The sequence below is a fragment of the Anabrus simplex genome, chromosome 1, assembly GCF_040414725.1.
Source record: "Anabrus simplex isolate iqAnaSimp1 chromosome 1, ASM4041472v1, whole genome shotgun sequence".
Lineage (NCBI taxonomy): Eukaryota > Metazoa > Arthropoda > Insecta > Orthoptera > Tettigoniidae > Anabrus > Anabrus simplex.
In genome coordinates this window covers 1,174,094,440-1,174,117,386 of record NC_090265.1, presented here as the reverse complement: position 1 = coordinate 1,174,117,386, position 22,947 = coordinate 1,174,094,440, and the positions used below count along the sequence as shown (strand labels likewise).

The 22,947-nt window shown below is 40.5% G+C and overlaps 1 protein-coding gene across 4 annotated transcripts in view; it reads left to right on the top strand.

Moving 5' to 3' along the window:
* Positions 1–22,947, top strand: part of LOC136858161 (FMRFamide receptor) — a 132,437-nt gene that overhangs the window by 77,957 nt on the left and 31,533 nt on the right. For all 4 annotated transcript variants that reach the window (XR_011017607.1, XR_011017608.1, XR_011017606.1 and 1 more), the window contains exons 2-3: positions 15,207–16,704; positions 18,374–18,995. Coding sequence is in view for 1 of the 4 variants with exons in the window: in XM_068225436.1 (XP_068081537.1) it covers positions 16,012–16,704; positions 18,374–18,970 (1,290 nt within the window). In the remaining 3 variants the exon portion in view is untranslated. The remainder of the gene's footprint in view (positions 1–15,206; positions 16,705–18,373; positions 18,996–22,947) is intronic.

Sequence of the window (22,947 nt, the reverse complement as noted above, 5' to 3'; positions counted from 1 at the left end):
GGGCATTATCCTCCATTAAGAGGAAGTCTGGACCAACCGCAACTCTGAAGAGTCGAACATGTGGTCTTAGTACCTCGTCCCCGTATATCCGAGCGTTAACAGTGTTCCTCGGACCACACATGAAGATGTGCAGGTCCGTAGGGCCATTCAACATGATGCCGCCCCACACCATGACGCCACCACCACCATACTGGTCCCGTTCCACGATGTTCCTGTGGTTGTATCGGCTACCCGGTTCTCTCCAGATTAATGTGCGACGGGAATCGTTCTGCAAACTGAAGCGTGATTCTTCTGTGAAGAGCACATGCTTCCGTTCATTCATGGTCCAGTTTCGAAGTTGACGGCTCCACAGTAAACGGGCCCGTCTCTGTGCTGGAGTGAGCGGGACACACACCGCTGGACGTCGGGCAAGCAGCCCTGCTGCTCTGAGCCTTTGGTACACAGTTTGCCGGGAAACGGCAAACTCTGAGACGGCTGCAAGATCCGCCGACAGCCGGGCTGAGTGGTTCAGACGGTTAAGGCGCTGGCCTTCCAACCCCAACTTGGCAGGTTCGATCCTGGCTCAGTCCGGTGGTATTTGAAGGTGCTCAAATACGACAGCCTCGTGTCGGTAGATTTACTGGCACGTAAAAGAACTCCTGCGGGACTAAATTCCGGCACCTCGGCGTCTCCGAAGACCGTAAAAGTAGTTAGTGAGACGTAAAGCAAGTAACATTATTATTATTATTATTATTATTATTATTATTATTATTATTATTATTATTATTATTATTATTATTATTATTATTATTATTGATCCGCCGACAATTATCTTGCAGGTGCACTCCGACTTTGTCGGGCGGTTAAGGCCAGATATCGGTCCTGCTGTGGGGTGGTTACCCTTGGTCGACCTGGTACCGACCTACGATTAACATTTCCTGTGTCTTGAAATCGTTTCCAAAGCCAGGGTTGTGTCTGGCCTGCTTCCAGGCGGCCGAGTATTCTACCTTGCATAACGGGGTCCAGATGGCGTCGTTGTGCCATTATGTTGTCAGGTTCACCACGAGACTACAATCAGCACACTATAACAGGGCAAACACGACTGAGGGAATGTGGGGCGCAGGCACTGCCTATGTTTACCTAGCGGTTACGCCGCTAGTCAAAGCAGATAATACTCCTTTCCTATACAGAGTGAACACGTTAGGTTGGTAGGTGTATATGTTGTGCGATTTGCGGTCTATTTCCTGTTGCCCTGCTTACTCGTAACTTATGCTTAACGTTTGGACGCTAGTGTATTATACCTAAGTATTCTAGTAATAATAATAGTAATAATAATAATTCGGCTCCTTGGCTGAATGGTCAGCGTAACTGACCTCCTGTTCAGAGGTCTCCGGGTTCAATTTTCGGCTGGATGGAGGATTTTAAATGGGTATAGTTAATCCCTCCACTTCGGGGACTGGGTGCTTAGGTTTGTCTCAATACACAACACACCACAAACCACCACAGAATACATCCCTCGAAAAAGATTTGGCGTCAGGAAAAGCATTCGGCCATGAAACTGGGCCAAGTCCACATGTGCGACACAGTTCGCGCCCGTGGTCCTACAAGGGTGTGGAATAGTGGTTGAAGAACCATTAATAAGAATCAAATCGTATTATCTTTAGTGTGTAAAACTGAAACACGCAGCCATTATTCAGTGTCAACCTCCATTCACTGCTGCCTTACAACTGGTATGGCAAAAGAACTGACATTCGAGCTAAGGGCGCAGAGTTGTGGCTAAACGAGGGCGAAAGCCATCAATAGCCGGTTCTAACAACGCTTCTGTAGAACGAAAGGAGGGAGCGTTAAACCTGAATGAACTATATTTTTAACTTCAGGTGTTCTTTCTATGTTTCTGTGTAATGTTCCACTGACACAGGGAACTTTCGGCGACACTACAGTAGAATAGGAAGTGTTTAGGACTGGAAAAGTAGTAGTCGTTGCCTTAATGTCCAGTCTAAGCATTTGCACGGTGTGAAAATAATAACAACAACAATAATAATAATAATAATAATAATAATAATAATAATAATAATAATAATAATAATAATAATTGTGTGTGGCTTTCGGAGAGGCCTGGGGCAGGTCTTTCGATTTGACTCCCGTAAGCGACTTGCGCGTCGTGATGAGGATGAAACGATGATGAATACGGCACATACACCCAGCCCCCGTGCCAGGGAAATTAACCCATTGTGGTTAAAATTTCTGACCCTGCCGGGAATAGAACTCGGGACCCCTGTGACCAAAGGCCAGTACACTAACCGTTTAGCCATGAATCCGGGTGGTGTGAAAATAGAAAACCATGGAAAACCATATTCAGGACAACCGATGAAGGGGTTCGAATCCCCATCTCCCGTACAGCGGAGACGACTCGTTCGATCTCTTTAAATTTATATTCATTGTTCTAGTAGTAGTCATTTCCTGTGGATGGGGTTCGCAGACCGAAAATACACCCACGTTATCCCTTGCCTATCGTAAGAGGCGACTAAACGGGGCGACGAGGGGATACTGAATTTTGAAGCATGGAATTACCTGTGATTAGTGCCATCACGCGAGGAATACCCTGGGTCTGTGGGTGGATCACTATGGGTTTACAGTACCCGTGTATAGTATCCGCCACTATGACGGAGGCTCCCCTATGTCCAGGTTTGGCTGGAACACTCCAAGGAGAAAAAATGAGGTTACACTCGCTGAGGTGTTTCAGCATCTGGTTGTCGACATAATGGGTCTGCGTTTCGAGGAATACCACGGGTCTGGGCGTTGCCTGTGATTAGTACCACTATATGAGCAACATCATGAGGAACACCATGAATGGCGTCATTATGTGAGAAACACCATAGGTCTGCGTTACCTGTGCGCAGTACATTAGCTGTGAGTAGTACCACAATGTGAAGAACACCGTGAGCCTACGTTACTTGAGAAATACCATGGTTCTACTTTACTAGCGATAAGTACCATTATGAGGGGCCTTTGTCCGGGATTTTGGACCTCCTTAAACAACAAGTATCATCATCACCAGGACTGTGCTTTAGAAGTAACCCCTTGGTCAGTATATACCCCTTGTTTTCAGTTAGTTTCTAGGAAGGTGGGTATTCGGGTCAGATCCACTGATTATCAACTTAAAACAATCATTGTTCATAGTCATCTTTTTGAATTCTAGTCAGTGGATTGATTTTAGTATTATCTTTAGCTTTTAGTATTGTGAGTTGGATCCGCTGATTATTTTACATTTTTAATTTTAATTTCGTGTGGCTATTTCTAGCCGAGTGCAGCCCTTGTAAGGCAGACCCTCCGATGAGGGTGGGCGGCATCTGCCATGTGTACGTAACTGCGTGTCAATGTGGTGGAGGATAGTGTTATGTGTGGTGTGTGAGTTGCAGGGATATTGGGGACAGCACAAACACCCAGCCCCCGGGCCATTGGAATTAACCAATGAAGGTTAAAATCGAGCTCGATAGCTGCAGTCGCTTAATTGCGGCCAGTATCCAGTATTCGGGAGATAGTAGGTTCGAACCCCACTATCGGCAGCCCTGAAAATGGTTTTCCGTGGTTTCCCATTTTCACACCAGGCAAATGCTGGGGCTGTAGCTTAATTAAGGCCACGGCCACTTCCTTCCCACTCCTAGCCATTTCCTGTCCCACCGTCGCCATAAGACCTATCTGTGTCGGTGCGACGTAAAGCAACTAGCAAAAAATATATATATATTAAAATCCCCGACCCAGTCGGGAATCGAACCCGGGACCCCCTGAACCGAAGGCCAGTACGCTGACATTATTTTACATTCATATTCATCCCTTCATTTTCCATCATCAAGTTTTGAATTCTGGTCAGTGGATGAATTTTGAAATTTTTAATTATTATATTTCGTCTCATTTCGTACCATTAGAGGCCGATGACATAGATGCTAGGCCCCTTTAAACAACAGTCATCATCATCATCATCATCGTAGTAGTAGTAGTAGTAGTAGTAGTAGTAGTAGTAGTAGTAGTAGTAGTAGTAGTAGTAGTAGTAGTAGTTGTTGTTGTTGTTGTTGTTGTTGTCGATGCTTCTCTAGCTTAATTATTAACGAAATGGACTTAATGAGAATCAACCACGTGTACTTGTTATGCGAACAATCGAAAATACCTATACAGAATTTAAAATTCCTGTCAAGATTAAAGTTGGGGTAATACCGTAGTAACGAAGTATTACCTTTATTTACTAAGATGGGCATCAAACAGGGTTTAAAACAGTTAGAAACATAATTATTATTATTATTCAAGCTCTTTAGGTTTTTTCAATCGTAAAACAACAGTGTCTCACCCCAGTGTAGTAGTCGGCTCGTCAGTTGGTTTGCTACACCTTTCCAAGACGCCGGTGGCTAGTGCATCGTTGAGACACTACATCTTAAAATGACTAACATTTGAAATCGATAACGTTTATAATTATGGTATCCTTCTTGGAACATACTTTTTTATTACATTTACTGTTTAGTAATGATATTTTCCACTCAAAAGTCTTTCAGAAAGGAGCTTCGAGAACAAGCATATTACAGGCCTGATCGTCGCGGACGATATCCTTCTACTTACATTAACACCTGTCAACATGCAAAATAGTATTAGTAAGATGAAAAAAATTACTTACAGAGTTGGCTGCGTGATACAATCCGTGCAGCTGGGAGCTTGCATTCGGGAGATGGTGGGTTTGAGCCACTTAATATGACATTGTTTCTAACTTTTACACGAGGAAAATGCTGGGAATGTACCTAAATTAAGGCTACAGCCGCTTTTTCCTTAGTATTTGCCTTTTGCAACCCCATATTAACGGTAAACATTCCTGAGTCAGTGTGACATTAAACCACTAGCAAGAAAGAAGAAAATTATTACAAAGAGCGGAATTTAACATTAATCCACAGAAAAACAGAGCTGGTGTGGAAAAGGGCGACGAACGTTCGAAATGTGAAGTGATGGATGGCTAACACAAATCTAGTTATTAAAAGAATTATCGGCACCTTTCTATCCATACAGCCAAAGCACTAACTTCTGAATATTCTTCCTTTTATCTGCTCTTTTCATTTGCCAATGCTGCTTGTTATCATCCCCAGGCATACAATATCTCATGTTTTCATCATTTCTGCATCATTCATTCGCCCCTTCATACTCCTTCCCTTTCCTGATCTTCCGACTGTTTCTTTGTCTAGTTCAGAACCTAAATGTGCCCGATAAATTCAAAATTCAATACCACGAAACATTTTTCGCTTATAATTTATAGACTTCTCCTGGTAATCCCGTGCAGTCTGAATTTCACACGTTTTCTCTGGTAAGACCGCAGAAGAGGCACCGAGCCGAAAAAGTAAATATTTAACAGGGCAATATTGTGCATTCTGTTAATCACCCAGCGATGATATCCTTCTTCTTCCGGATCACCTGGATTCGGCACTTTGTACGGGATTAGCCTAATTTTCGGCCGGATGTTTTTCCTGACAGCAACAATATGCGGAGGCATGTATTCATTCAAGTGTTTCTGAGGTGGTTCGTAGTTCTAGGCCATATATTGTATGCAAATGAAGTTGTATAAGACGAAAACAAACACACAGGAAGTTGTTATAGGTTTCACCGACACAGATAGGTCTTATGGCGACGATAGGATAGGAAAGGGCAAGTATTGGGAAGGAAGTGGCCGAGGCCTTAATTAAGGTACAGCCCTAGCATTTTCCCGGTGTGAAAATGAGAAACCACAAAAATCCAAGTTGAAGGCTACCGACAGTGGGGTTCGAACCCATTCTCTCCCGAATGCAAGCTAACGAAAACAAACACCCAGCCATCGAACTAGGAGAATTAACCAGACGCGGTGAAAATGTAATCTAATCGAACCCAGGGTTCTCTAGACCGAAGTCCAACATGCTAGCCATTCAGCCAATGCAGGCCTTTCCAACTGAGGTGCCGCCAGGGCCTAGGCCGGTGAGTTGTAGCTGAGAGCTGCATTCAGTTAAACGTGGTAGCTGATATGGTGCGTACCGCTGACAGTACTAATGTAAACGAGCTACTCAATAATTCGCTTTGCTTAATTAATGACTTCCAATCGCCCGCGAAATTTGGAACTTAATACCAGTAATAAGTTAATTTCGTTTTAGTACGAAGCATTCTCATCGAGCTTGTTCCGCAATTGGCTATACTGATGACGGTCAAGATGTTTAATTTTCTCTCAACGTATTAGTTATATATTCATAGCGGTTGCTGATCATTGTTTTGGCCTTTGGAGCCCTGAATTCGATTTTCGACTGGGTCTTGGGAATCGAATGGAAAATATTTAATTTCCCTGGCTGGGTGATATCTCCAACATGCCTGCAACTTTCATCAGTAGAACCAATTTATGAATACGCTCGACTGCAATGTTTTATTTAAGAACAAACCAATTCAAACCTGAATGAACATTTTAGAGGAACTTTCACTTATATTTTTTACAATTTGCTTCCCGTCGCACCTACACACATAGGTCTTATGGCGACGATGGGGTAGGAAAGGCCTAGGAGTGGGAAGGAAGCTGCCGTGACCTTAATTAAGGTAAATCCCCAGCATTTGCCTGGTGTGAAGATGGGAAACCATGGAAAACCACCTTTATGGCTGGCGACAGTGGGATTCTAACCCGCTATCTCCCGGATGCAAGCTCACAGCTGCACGCCCCTAACCGCACGGCCAACTTGCCTGGTACAAAATTTTAATTTCAAAACCTTACAAGATAAATAAACAGTTGCAGAATAATTTGCTTTGAATAACTGAAGTTCGAAATGTAGTAAAATGAATTGAGCTTGGTCCGATGTCTAGTATGTCATCGCTAACTCCATTACGACAAAAAATTAACTTACCTGTTTTTTTTTCCTGACCTTTCAATTACAAATTAAAGTTTTAATATAAAAGTAATTTTGTGGAAATTATCATAACTCATTTCCTAAACGAGGTTAAATTTGGTTTTATGTTATTAAATATATGTTCTAGATTCAAATCAAAGTTTGGCAAAAGTCGCCTTGAATTCGTTATTAGACACACATTACTCATTTGAAGTATCCTAATTAAAGTTTAATTTAAAGTTTAAATTAAAATTTACTGTTGCTGGCTAGATCCTATCCAGACATCAGTATTTTATGCACCTTGGGAGATGAAGCAAATAACACTATTTTCGAATAATACTTAGTAAATGTATCAGTTCATAAACTAAATTCATACTAATAGCCCAAGTATGGTTGGGATTCGTACCTAACTAAATAGAAGATTGTGTCCTCAATTCATCATGAAGAAACTATAATTGAAAGATGCCGAAAAACCAACGCAAGTATTATACAGTGGAATACAAACATGTAGATCGATTCAACCCATGTCATCTCAATATGACACGCACGCTTATTATGCGTCAGGAATAACGCAGGAGAAATAATTTAAGGATGGAGTATATTTCTCATGGGAAAACAAAGATGTCTAAAGTAATTCGCATTGAGACACGACTTATCGTGGTCGAATCATTAAAAGTAATCATGGGAAATATAAATGGGGTATCCGTAAATCATAACTTCAACTGTAAAAGTGGACTTCGACGAACAAATACAAAATATCGGTGCTAATGCCAATACTATCGCACACTTTAACTATAAACTTTAACTGTCAAATGTTCTCTTCCATATAACATTTAACAACATATGAGCAACTACAGGCTCAATATAAGAGGACGTGGTGATATTCAACACAGTTCCGAGAATACCTGCTACTTCCAAATCAACATTACAAAGCGGCACGCGCACGGACAATTCATACAGAAGAGCACGCAATCTATCGGCTTATAGCAATATCCATCTCAAACATCCACGAGTAAATAATGTAACTCAGTTGTGGATGAACCAATGACGGTGCTGACTGTGAAGACATAGCTGCCTTGACTACCATTGATTGAACTGAACCGCTATAATTCACTCAACTATCGACAAGGGACCCTATCCAATCAATCCTCCAGATATCGAAATGAGAACTGACAGATATGAAGTCCAATAAATTACTAACTCGTATTCAAATTCTCAGCAGCTAATGGCGAAGAATTTCAGAGAGCAGAGGGGAAGAATATCTTGACTTGTCTGTTTTCTTCGTCCACACTACACACACGTTGCTATGACCTTGTGTGTGGTTCATTGTCAGTGGTAAACAAATTGAATGGAAAGAGTTTAGTGAAGCTAAACCTGAAGTGAATCCTAAAGATAACACACTCTCGGGTAACAGTAAAGGCGAGTTATAAAGTTAGTATTGCTTCTTTTCTTATAGAAGAACTGAAGATGGGCTTCCAAGAGAAAGCCACAGACCTTTCGGAAAGGGAAACGGGTATTGCACTATTGTCTTTGTAAGGTTTTCTGTTTTAACTTCAGAAAGTTGAACAAAAGGATAAGAGACATTGACCCGAAGCAGCAGAGGTTGTACTCAGGGCCAGTATACTGTAAAGCGGAATTTGACAATTCGAAATATTTAATTTAATCGCTTATTTATTATTTAAGCTTCAGATTTGTGTAGTGTTCAGGTACTTCTCTATCGTTTGTACAGTAGCAATTTTTCAGAGATAATGAAGAGGTGTACCAAGAACTTGATACCCTTCATTGTGAAGAACGCATGCTTAATGAGTAGAAATCTAGTGAAGAGGTTACCATTGCTCACCACATAACAGCTGCGATAGAATTAGTACTCAGAAAACAATTAATCTTTTCACGTACATGGAACACCCAACCCACAAACAAGCTGCAGTAATTTCCAGAATCAACATTTAGACGCATTAAAAGGAAACAGAAAAAGGATATGTCATGAACTACAAATCACAGTTACTACGACAACAAGTGTTTGAGAAGTTCGTATTGTTTTTTGCGTCATCAGTCTATGGACTGGTTTGATGCAGCTTTCCTTGCCACCCTATCCTGTGCTAACCTTTACATTTCTAGGTAACTACTACATCCTGCATTTGCTCTAATCTGCTTGTCATATTCATAGCTTGGCTTACAGCTACTATTCTTACCGCCTACACCTCCCTCAAAAAATAACTGAACAAGTCCTGGGCATCTTACGATGTGTCCTATTCTATCAATTCTTCTCGTCAAAGTTACCCAAACCGATCTCATCTCACCCATTCGATTCAGTCTCTCTTCATTCGTGATTCAGTCTACCAGCGCACCTTCGACATTCTTCTGTAACACTACATTTCAAAAGCTTCTATTCTGTCTCCACGAACCTACTACGCTGGCGTAGCAGGGGGAGAGGTGATACTCCCACGTGGCGCGTCCCAAGTGGCGGATAGGGGGGTCCTAACCCGCTTGCCGGCGGACTTGAGGGAAATAAAATACCTCTCGCGGACCAAACACACAACCCCCTGTGAGTGGGGGACGCAGACGAAGAATACACCCATGGTATCCCCTGCCTGTCGGAACAGGCGACCAAAAGGGGTGACCAAGGGATGATTGTATTAGAACCATGAAACTACTTGTAATTAGCACCACCACGCGGGGAACACCATGGGTCGCTATTACTTGCGCGAAGTACCACTATGTTAGGTACCAAATAGGTTTGTGATTAGTAGCAACAGAGTGCGTTGCCGGCTTCTAAAGTACCTGTGATTAGTACCACTTTGGGAACGACACCATGGTTCTGGCTTGCCTATGATTAGTACGCACTATATTAGGAACACCACGGGATAGTGCGGGTCCCTGTGGTTAGTACACGTATGTGATGAACACCATAGGTTTGCGTTGCCTATAAATGGCGCCGCAATGTGTGAAACACCATAGGTCTGTATTCCATGTGCGAATTTCATTATCTTTGAGTAGTACCATTCTGTGTGGAATGCCGCGAGTCTACGCTACTTTTGATTAGTACCGCAATGTGACATATTCCATGGTTCTACTTTCCTAGCGATAAGTACCATTATGAGGGGCCGTAGACTTGGATTTTGGACCCCTTTAGACTAAAAGCATCATCGATTCAGTATTATGCCATAGACGCAGTCCCTTGGTCAGTAATAGCCTACTATTGTTTCACGTCAGTTTCTGTGAATGCGAGACATTGCGGGTCGTATCCACTGTTTGTTTTAAATTCATATCCATCCATTCATTCTTCGTCCTCACGTTTTGAATTTTGGTCAGTGGAGAATTTTGGACTTTTAATTTGTTATTCCATTTCGTCTCATTCCGTACCATTTTGGGCCGATGACCTAGACGTTAGGCCCTTTTAAACAACAATCATCATCATCATCATCATCATCATCATCTCTATTCTTTCTGAGCTAGTTATTGTCGATATTTCACTTCCATACAAAGCCACGCTTCAGACGAAAGTCTTCAAAAACCTCTTTTCAGTTCCTATATCAATGTTCGAAGTGGCAAATTTCTTTTCAAGAAAGCTCTTCCTTGCTTGTGCTAGTCTGCATTTTATGTCCTCCTTACTTCTGCCATCGTTAGTTATTTTACCACCCAAGTAACAACATTTCTCTACTTCCTTTAAGACTTAATTTCCTAATCTAATATTTCCTGCACCACCCGATTTCGTTTGACTGCACTCCATTATTTATTTTTATCTTGTACTCCTTCAACAAGACTCCGTCCATACCATTCAGAAATTTCTCCAGATCTTCTGCAGTCTCAGTTAAAATAACAATATCGTCGGCAAATCTCGGGGTTTTGATTTCCTCTCCTTGGATTGTGATTCCCTTCCTAAATTTCTATCTGATTTCAATCACCGCCTGTTCTATACAAACATTGAAAGGGAGGGGGACAAACTGCAGCCTTGCCTCACTCCTTTCTGGATTGCTGCTTTTTTTTTTTTTTCAAAGCCCTCGATTTTCACCACTGCAGACTGATTTTTACACAGATTGTAGACAATTCTTCTTTCTCTGTGTTGTTTAATCCGTATCTCAATAATGTCTGAAAAAGATAGCATGTTCATTTTGAGATACGGACCTACAGCTCTGGGCATTGACATTGCTATAGAACTAAACTTCTACCTAGTGCCAAATGGTTCCACTATTTTAAGAGAAGGTTTTGACTTGCATCTAGGAAGATAACTGTGATGAAAACAAAATCTTCACTACGCGACGATGAAGTAATTCAAGATACAACAACATCATTTGTGACAAAAATTAAACATATGCATCCTTATTATGGAGAACGGTATATGTTTAACATAGACCAAACTGCTTATGAATTAGATGTGCACATAATGTGAACTCCTGATAAAAAAAATACGGTGAAATGCAAGTGCGTGCTCAAGCCATCAGTACAAACGCAACCATCCATCCATACACCATTCAGCCATTAATGCATTTGGATAGCAAATTAGCAGATAAACTTTTTATTATTCTTAAAGGGTCATAAGTAAATTTCCCAAAGACGCTAAATGCAGGCATTAGTGAATTCGTTAATTATCTTGGTAATATGCAGTAGCTAGCAGCAACGGTAAAATCACAAGCTAATTAATTGTGGCGTTCCTTCCTTCTTAACTACTTTTGGCTTTCATGTGGACCCAAGAATCATCTTCTTGTCAATTCATGGATTGGCTGTAGAAATAGGTTTTTCCTTGTTGCAAGAAACAGCACCTGTGTGTTTTGCAACAGACATTGTAATAATTCCACCAAAAAGGACAAGCAAAATGGAAAATTTGGATGTATTTTGGATATATTTTTCTTTCTCCCGTATAGAACTACTACTACTACTACTACTACTACTACTACTACTACTACTACTACCATATAATTTCTGGTTCTGTTTTGTATGATAAATGGGAATACAATTTACACAAGAAAACGACAGTTATAAAATTACACAGCTACATTTGCCATCAGTTTAATTGTCCGAGATATGTCAATCTGGTAAAGTATGCTTTCTACAAGTTAGGCTGTTCCATCAATCCACCTGACTGGCTTGAAACAGTTCCATTTGCATTTAGTGTGGAAGGAATATCTTACCCTGAACAAGATGACTGTGACAAAACTTATTTCCTGTTTTGATCATTTCTTATCATTTTCTAAATTCACCAAACTATCATTTTGCAAAATGTGATATATACGTTGCATGAATTAACTTCCGTCTTGCAGAGTACTTTTCTGATGTTATCATACCAAAATATATGAACGCCGATGTCACCATTTTTACAAAATTACATTCTGGTATATATGTATTACAAATGTCTAAATGTAAAAATATATTACAAACATTTTTCTTGTTGTAATATTTTCAAAATCATGAATTGCATATGTATTATGAGTTTGTTATAGTTTTTGTACAAACTCCGCATAAGTAACGTGATTGTGTTAAATAATCACGTATTTGACTCTTCCAGGTCAAGACATTCTTCATACCGTCAGTTTGGTTAACTTGTTCTAGTCATTACTTCACGAACCATCTACAGTAATATATGAGTTTTAAATGAACCTTCATGATTTATATATTTGTTCACTCGGTGTATTAAATACATAAAATGTCATCAGATCATAAGTCCTCACCTGTACTATTACTACTGCATATACAGAGTATACTAAAACTCGACGGCAAACATTTAGGAATACTTGAATACAAGCCTCCGCTCGTCGTCGCATGGAGTTACGCACGCGATCAAAAATGCCTAGTGTAGTGCGTACTGCCTGAGAGGTTGTCACAATGCGATCACATAAAGTTGCTTCATCAGGAACAGTAGTCGCATACACGAGAGACTTAACGTGTCCCCGCAGGTAAAAGTCCAGAGGGTTCAAGTCAGGAGAGCGTGGTGCTGGCCAAACAATCGGTCCTCCTCTACCTATCCAGCGCTCAGGAAAATGGGTGTTCAGGTACCTGCGGGCAGCAGACTGAAATGTGCGGGAGCACCATCATGCATGTAAAACATTTGTCGACGGGATGCAAGTGGCATGTCTTCCAAGTAATCAGGCAATGCAGTACGCAAGAAATCCGTGTAGTTCTGTCCAGTAAGCCTATTCGGAAGAACGTAGGGTCCCAACAAGGAATCACCAACAATGCCTGCCCAGATGTTAATGGCGAACCTCTGTTGATGAGACGGTTAGCTAATTGCATGAGGACATGCCAGTTATTACTAAAATTAATTTGTGTCACAAAGTTTGAATAAATATGTAAGTTTACGCTTCCGGACCCATGTTGTCATAACCTTTTTTTCTTCTCCCTGTGTGAGGAATCCATTCCTAAATTTTTGCCGTCGAGTTTTGGTACACCCTGTATAGTAAGTGATTTTCGAAGGAAGATCTGTCAAAGGATGGTAAAGAGTTTCTTGTAACCCACCGCTTCGCGAATAAACAGTTCTCATTAAAAGATTAAGATCCTACATGACTTAATTTGTTAATCTTGGCCGGTTACATGTTGTTTAAATGTAGGGTAATATTAATACTTGAAACCTTTATTTGACTGTCTACATAATTCTGCTAGCTTGGTTAAACAGATGTGAATTACTTGCCGCTAGTGCGTTAGAGAGCTTATCTAGTAAGATACTCTACAAACGGTTATTTAGGATTTACTGGCAACGTAAAAAACGTTTACTTACTACTTATGCTACAGAACGTAGTTTTTCATACTTACGCTCTTCAGAATTGCGAGTTTTTTATTATATTCCGGTATATGTAACTCATATCTCATGAAACGTGGAAATAATTTAATTTTTACTCCAAAATATTACTAAATATATATGACTGTAATAGGTGGTTTGAAAACTTGGCCTTTCATTTGTTGTTTAATAGTAGTAAATAACAATTATTACAGACAACAAACTCTAAAATACCGAGCTCGATAGCTGCAGTCGCTAAGTGCGGCCAGTATCCAGTATTCGGGAGATAGTAGGTTCGAACCCCACTGTCGGCTGCCCTGAAGATGGTTTTCCGTGGTTTCCCATTTTCACACCAGGCAAATGCTGGGGCTGTACCTTAATTAAGGCCACGGCCGCTTCCTTCCCACTCCCAGCCCTTCCCTGTCCCATCGTCGCCATAAGACCTATCTGTGTCGGTGCGACGTAAAGCAACTAGCAAAAAAAAAAACTCTAATATGTTTAATTATCAATGGCCAACGATTATTTCACACTAAATTCTGTCTACTCAGACCTATGTGGTTTACTAATTGGTCCCTGGTGGAGGCAGTACATATAAGTCAGTGTTTCTACTTTTCATCGTTAATCTTGACGTACAAGGTTTACGATCTTTGATCCAAATGTCTCAATTTGAGAAAAAAACCGACTTGCAATATTCCCGTTCTTATATAGCCTGTAATAATAAGAAGAGGAAGAATAATAATGTGAAATAATCTTTCAAATGGTGAAAGAATTACCGGGTTGAATGATTCCCAATATTACCATCCGTAAACAAACTAACAAACTTCCTTTATTATCATAGTGTCATGTGCTGCATTGTTTATATGCTATAGTAGATGGTGCATGATATAGTTCACTATGTCCACATCAAATGCGTACTATAAGACGAAATCTACACCTCTACTTCTTTTCGGTGAAGAAAAAAGAGAAAACTTGTTTACTTCATTGAACCATTTCTGTACGTATGTGTACAAGAAACTATTGCATGTTCGCCTAGTTAATGTTCAGTATATTACAATACCTGGCATTGAATTATGACTGCGAAATTGAGCACACAACAGTGTACGCGCCTGAAATATTAACGGAGCGCTACCCGGCATTGCATAAATGTGCAGCAAGTTGCCTATAGTAATGGCATAATGTTAATTCGCTTTGCTTCACACTTCACGCGTCGTTGTACTCTGTGAATACAAATCCTCTCTTACTATTGAAGTAATCAAACTTAGTTCGTATTGGAAGTGAGAGGCATAAACATTAACTTCCTATCTGCTAATTCAGCTCAATGAGCACGTAGTTGCTTGATTTCAGAGTTGTACAGCTCCATTTGGCAAGCTTACAAACTCCGTCGTCGAAATCATTGTGATTTGGAGTTGATTACTATTTTTGAATTAAGGGATACAAAAATAAATGAGATTTGGCGTTAACCCTCTTATTTAGCTGATAAGAACAACACATTGAGAAAGTTTTTAAAATTCAGAGTTTTGTTTACTCTTGGCATTTACTCTATGTATAATATTTCTGTTAAAAATAGCATTCGTGTTACAAAATTCCATTTTTGTTCAAAATGTATGCTAATTCTAGGACATATTTACTAATATCGACTTATCTCCTTTTAGGGCTTATCCTTTCTGCTCCGAAGAACTCGGCAAATAACTGAAGATTGTAGAAGTTCATCTTGAAGTCTTTCTTCATGAAGGGGCTGCTCTGTGTTGTATCGGCACTGTGCTAGAGAAATTCGACTGGCTTCGACTGATTGTGCTAAAAATCACGTTGAGATATATAGAAGTGAAGTGTCTACAATGAAAATAACTAATACATTCAGTAAAATACAGTCATCAAACCCAATACGATCACTGAGGAAGTGTCGCTAATGTTTATCAGTTTAAGGAGAGTGCTCTTTACTTGAGTGCTACTAAAATGAAATCAATAGACGATGATGAATAATGGGAGCCAATTCAGTTCCTACGGTCTTCATTAACAATTACAGACTGATGTACAAAAGCATACTAACAAACAAAGGGACCATATTTTCTCATTATTTTCACTTCAAGAGTACCTAAACAACCGAATTAAGTACAACTGACAAACTAATCAGCAATTCAGTATATATTACAGTAAACTGAGTCACGTATTTGTTGCTGGTTTTTTTGTGATTTCAACTAGCATTGGTTTTGCCACGAGTCAAACAAAACATTATATATAGTGTAAAATATATAGTGTAGAGAATAACTGAAATTACCTTTAGTAACTTCTTCACTTAAAGATGTTGCGGAGATAGTTAAAAAGACTGACATGAAATTGGTTGTGAAATTTAAGGGTAATGGGACTGTGATATGTGCGCATACAGATTGAAGCACTTTACTTTAACTTTTGTTACAGATTGATTCTATACACATGTAAGGTCGCCGAGGGCGAAACACGATGGACAATTCCACATATGTAAACCACACCTCGTGTTCATGGTCTATTACTTTGGGGGGAATAGAACTATTTGAGTTCGTAACCAACGGAGTGTTATTAAATGTCATTGGTATATTTGGTATCCTAGGTAATATAATTTCAATGATTATTCTTTCAAGACCACAAATGAAATCTTCTATCAATTATTTATTGATATGGTTAGCTAGATGTGATACAGTGTTAATAATCACATCTATTCTCCTGTTCGGCTTGCCAGCCATTTACACGTACACAGGAGCGATGTTCACTTATTTCTTCAAAGTTTACCCCCACCTAGTTCCTGCAGTGTTCCCCGTGGCGCTAATAGCGCAGACAGTGTCGGTGTATCTGACTCTTACAGTGACGTTAGAGCGCTTTGTTGCCGTGTGCCATCCCTTGCAAGCCCGTTCACTGTGTACGTACGGTAGAGCTAGACTCTATGTAGTTCTCATCATCGTGTTCTCCACGCTGTACAACCTGCCACGCTTCTGGGAGGTACGACGGGAACTTGAATACAGTGAAGAGTACAACACCACGGTGTACATCGTTGTTCCCACAGAACTCCGTAACAACCACACCTACATCTCCGTGTACATCCACTGGCTGTACCTCGTGTTCCTCTACTTCCTACCATTCAGCTGCCTCGCCGTGCTCAACACTGCCATCTACCGCCAGGTATGTAGGCTTACTGTATTTGACTTCAATATTCTAAAACCAACCGTTCTCTGAGAGACACAAATTTTTTTGATCACATCACTATTCAAAATTAAAAGAAATATTAAGAACCGACAGCAGAAGTTAACTTATTTATCTATTTTCCATCAAACAACCTATGACTAGACATGAATTTAGTATTTCTGGAGTATTATTATTATTATATCCGACTCGTTGGCTGAATGGTCAGCGTACTGGCCTTCGGTTCAGAGGGGTCCCGGGTTCGATTCCCGGCCGGGTCGGGGATTTTAACCTTAATTGGTTAATTCCAATGACCCGGGGGCTGGGTGTTTGTGATGTCCCCAACATCCCTGCAACTCGCACACCACACATAACACTATGCTCCACCACAACAACACACAGTTACCTATACATGGCAGATGCCGCCCACCCTCATCGGAGGGTCTGCCTTACAAGGGCTGCAATCGGCTAGTAATAGCCACACGAAATTAAAAAATATTATTATTATTATTATTATTATTATTATTATTATTATTATTATTATTATTATTATTATTATTATTATTATTTGATACGTAGTATTATTTTCTTCCTCACTACTATCCGTAGATATTGGCAACGAAATGTAGGAATTTCATTATGTCAGAGGCTGCATGGAGTAGTTCACCAGCTGTTCTCATTGAAATGAAATGGCGTATGGCTTTTAGTGCCAGGAGTGTCCAAGGACGAGTTCGGCTTGCCAGATGCATATCTTTTGATTTGACTCCCGTAGGCGACCTGCGCGCTGAGATGAGGATGAAATAATGATGAAGACGACACGTACACCAAGCCCCCGTGCCAGTGAAATTAACCAATTATGGTTAAAATTCCCGGCCCTGCCGGGAATCTAACCCCGGACCCCTTGACCAAAGGCCACACGCTAACCATTTAGCCATAGAGCCGGACGGCTGTTCTCATTCATGTCGAATTATGTGCGTGTTTAAACCAAGACATTTATCTTCTTCCTGCACTTCACTATCCAACTAACTTGCTTTCAAGAATTAGTTGAAGTATTTTATATTTCTCATTGTGACCAAAATGCTTTTCTGTGTTTAATTGTCTGGATTTTCTGTTTCCCACATTTTTTTCAAGATATAATCATTCCGTACTCGATCGTTCCAGGGAACTTTCAACAGCAACGATTTGTCCGCATCCCTAATGCTTCTATCTTTCAAATATTTAATCTTTCAGGGACCAGGTCTCCATCGCATACAACACACAGGCCAAACATACTACTGCACATGACGTTCCCTTAATTTCAAATTAATTCCACGGATTTTAAGACATTTTTATTTGATATTTGTAAACAATTTCTGGTCATTTCAATTTTACAATTTAATTTCTCAGTGGAGTCTCAATTATTATGAAGCCTTGAATAGTGAAGAACCCTATATTTGTTCGAGTATCATAACCTGTTACTTTGTAGTGATAGATTCCTGTGTTTAAGGGGGAAGCCTATTGACATGTTATTTCATCATGTATTGTAGTGAATCTCTCATGCCAATTGAATGTTCTGATCTAATGTGTCGATAGGGTTTTCCTTCATTTTGGACTGTAACCAGGTAACACTGGAAATTACACCCCTGATCATTTCAGTTATAAGAATATTAACTGCATACTCTCTTTCTAGGTACGCAAAGCTAATAAAGAACGGCAGCGCTTGTCGAGGCTCCAGAAGAAGGAGATTGGCCTGGCAACAATGTTGTTCTGCGTAGTCATCGTCTTCTTTCTGTGCAACATCTTAGCGCTGGTGAACAACGTCGTCGAAGCATTTTACTGTATAAGTATTGACCAACTGGTGAAGACCAGCAACCTCCTTATTACTATAAACTCTTCTGTCAACTTTATCATCTACGTTATCTTCGGAGAGAAGTTCAAACGTTTGTTCTTAAAGCTGTTCTGTTCCCACAAGCTATGGCAGGCGGTCGCCGGAGGAAGAGAATCGCCAGATGGAGCCACTCACGACGACAGTCTTGTTTCAAACAGTGAAGGAAGGACGTATTCTTTGCGCAGTACGAGTCATTTTCATAGAACTGGTACCACTATCGTGCGTAATGGTAGTTCGTTTTCGTCCGCCAGTAGTAGCACTCTTCGACGAAGTACGAGAGTGCCACGCGCTCCATCTCCTGGCCCTTGTGTGTACTACCCTGCTAGAGGCGTGTTGGCTGGCACGCCGACAGAGTGGGACAGCAACCATTCCACGGCCACCTTGCTGAATAAATTATAGCGAGTCTTCAACGCTACTACTGCAAGTAAGTAAATTTTTGAAATTTTTTCATCATTTCAGTGGGTGTCTCTATCTAACATTTTAATTTATTGAAATTAAACACAATGTGTACATATGTATTAAAGGTTACAATTTATTATTTTCTTTTGGTACAACACTTCGTTGTTTTTTTCTTACAAGTCCTTGGCAAGTGTGCTGATGCGTTGTGTTTGTTCAGTACAGTTCATCAGGTGGTACCTAGGACAGGTCTTTCCGCAGAGACGGCAGATACATTCTTCGTTTGGGGCGTGAAATCTGGTGGTTAGGCATATTTTCCCGTAGAATCCGTGGACACCTAAGCGTGTGTATACATGGCGTAGTTTGTAGTTTGGGCGCTTCCATTCACTGTTCTTCATTACTTCCGTTTCGTACAAACCTTCAGGTGTCTGCTGGGCTTTCTTTCTTCAAGGACGGCAGTCGATGCGGCGGTGTCTGGTAGCCCGAATGTTTGTTTGATGTCTTCCAGGAAGAATATTTCGCCAGCCATTATGTATGTCATTCGATTCTCTGTAAATTTTGAGATCTATAGGATCCGTTTCAAGTACCTAGCCTTTATATTTTCAATTCTTTTCATGTTTGCAACAGTTAGTTTGTGCCATATTAATCGTATCCCATACGTAACTACCGGGGCCACTTTAAGCATGAATAGTGCCATTGCAGTGTTCACTGAGACGTTCTGGGGCTTGGGGATCTCGTACATTGCTTTGGTTGCTACCGCTGCTTTTTCCTTTACGTGCACTGTGAAGGTTGAGCCTGTGGTCTGCAGTGTGATACCCAGGTATTTAAATGATGACACGATCTCGAGTTGTTCATTTCCGTTACAGAAAATGTCATAATGTTCCCAGTTTTCCTCCCCTTCTAAATTTTATAACTTTTGTCTTAGCACTGTTGATGTGACAATATGTTGGAGGTTTTTTCGTAGGACGTACTTGGTCAAACGCGACACATGAACTGCGTTATCAACAGCCAGATGGCGCATGTGAGGAGGATTGGCCACGGCTCTACCGTGCATTCAGGACAGGGTTGGAGCTCATGGCTGTCCTGAGAATGGTTTTCCGTAGTTTTTCATTCTCCTGCACTAAGCCGAATGCTCTGACAGCCACCAACCCTCTCACCTTCGTGCATCTCCTTCACTGCAACAAATCTCTCGGCCTGAGAGACGGCGTCACCGTCTAAGAGCCCCGCCTCCCCCTTCAGGGGAGGAATAAAAACAGTTTAGTAGTAGTAGCGCATACGTGTACTATACCGCGGCTACAGTTATTATAAACCACTGTTAAGTATAACTTCAGAGTGAAAAAATTGTCTATTTACATATTACTTGTTTCGTTTACTATTTGTGCATTTTAAACACTGTTACATTAAATAATTTTATATTAGAATATTATGTTAATTGTAATAGTTATAAATATATTATAAATACAGTAATTATGTAATCAGAATCAAATAACGTCCGAAGTTAACCCCTTAGTAGTTAACACTTGAGATAAGTGCAAGTACCAAGCGAGTGATTGCGTTGTTCGGGTCACGTAACCATCAGCATGCATTCGGGAGATAGTGGGTTCGAACCCTACTGTGGATTTCCGTGGATTCCCATTTTCACTTTAATTAAGGCGACAGTCGCTTCCTTCCAACTATTAGCCCTTTTCTATCCCATCGTCGCCAAAAGCCCTACCTGTGTCGGTGCGACGTAAAGCAACTTGTAAAATAATAATAATAATAATAATAATAATAATAATAATAATAATAATAATAATAATAATAAGTGGAAGTACCTCTAAAGAGAAGCGAGTGAAGTAAGTTACTAAAACACTGCAAATAGAAATTTTCATTCATGTTAGAGGGGTTTCGTTGCTCAGTCGAGCGTATTCATCAATTGGCTATAGTGATGAGAGTTGCAGGAATATTGCAGACATCACAGTCGCCCAGTCCCCCATCCAAAGAACTTAAATGTTTACATTAAAATCCCACGACCCAGTCGGGAATCGTACTCGGGGTTCCAAAGGCCAAAATACTGACTAATCTGCAATAGATATGAATAATAGGTTGAGTGGAAATTAAACTTCTTGGCAGTCATCAGTATAACCTATAGCTGAATAAGTTCGATAAGAATGCGTCGTCCTAACACGAAATAGCATTAACTTACAGTATTACTGGTATTACGTCCCAAATTTCGCGGCCGATGGGAAGTCTTTAATTAAGCAAAGCGAATTATTGAGTAGCTCGTTTACATTAGTACTGTCAGCACCGGGCGAGTTGGCCGTGCGTGTAGAGGCGCGCGGCTGTGAGCTTGCATCCGGGAGATAGTAGGTTCGAATCCCACTATCGGCAGCCCTGAAAATGGTTTTCCGTGGTTTCCCATTTTCACACCAGGCAAATGCTGGGGCTGTACCTTAATTAAGGCCACGGTCGCTTCCTTCCAACTCCTAAGCCCTTCCTATCCCATCGTCGCCATAAGACCTATCTGTGTCGGTGCGACGTAAAGCCCCTAGCAAAAAAAAAAGTACTGTCAGCGCTACGCACAATATCAGCTCCCACGTTTAACTGAATGCAGCTCCCGCGTCAATTACCAGAATTTAAAAAATGAATTAAACTAAGAAATAAAAATACCTTCCCAGTTGGGTTTTGGCCGTAGGATTAGAGTGTGATCTCCGTCCTAACACCATTTTATGCTTCGGGTGGAAACTCCATCGTATGGTGTGCTGAAATTCGAACCTCGGCCTTCCAAGTGGAAAGGCAGCAGGTTAATTACTGCCGCAAATCTCGAAAAAAACAATAAATAGAATAGAATAATTATTTATTGCCTTATTTAAACTAGTGGTCATACATGTAGTTTAAAACTTCCTTTTTTATAAAAGAAAGGATAATTTTTCCATTTCAGTTTGTGTTGTCCTTAGAACTTAGTTGTCAGACAATGTTATTTATGCTAATATATAAAGAGGTAAGGTTTGTTTGTATGTAAAGGCTAATCTCAGCAACTAATGGACCGATTCTAAAAATTATTTCACTAATAGAAAGATACATTATCCCTGAGTGCTATTGGTTATATTTTATTTTCAAAACAACTCGAGGGGAGAAGCGCGTGGGGAGATATAAAAATACTAGGCTAATATAGGCGAAATATCGAATTTGTCGTACAAGGACGAGACAAAGCTCATTTTAAGCCCCTTGACTCAAAGAACAAAACTCGTTAAGCCCTGAGGGCCCGAAAACCATGTTTTAAGGCCCTAAAACCAACCGTTATTGAGATATTGAAACCACACTACCCCTGCACTAGGAATCGTATAAAGAAATGAACTGCCGTAACCATGGCACCATCAGCTCCAGTATGTTTACGCAGCGAGATTATCTACAACATATCACAAAAACCTAACATGTTACAGACATAAAATTTGGTATTTGGAATCTCATTTAAAATAAAAGAACACAATTTTTTTTCCGAAAATCCACTTAAGGAGTAAGGGTTGAAAAGAATTGAGGAAGGAGTTGAATTATTTATACGAGGATACATACATCTCAGAAACGGAAGATGTTACAGACGTTAAAATTGGTAGGCTGTTCTTGGAATTTCTTCTAAAAATAAATGAACGCACTTTTCCTAGAAAATCCACTTACGGGATGAAAAATCTTTAAAAAGCGGGTGATATTTTAAAATGAGTATCTTCTTCTCTTCTACCGGTTTTCCCCACACCTGTGGAGTCGCGGGTGCGAACTGTGTCGCACATGTGGATTTGACGCTGTTTTACGACTGGATGCTCTTCCTGACGCCAACCCTATGTGTAGGGATGTAATTACTATTGCGTATTCCTGTTGTGTTTGGTAATGTGGCGTGTTGAGTGATGAAGAGGAGAGTGTTGGGACAAACACAAACTACCTGTCCTCGCGCCAGAAGAAATAATCACACGCGATTAAAATCCCCGACCCAGCCCGGAATCGAAACC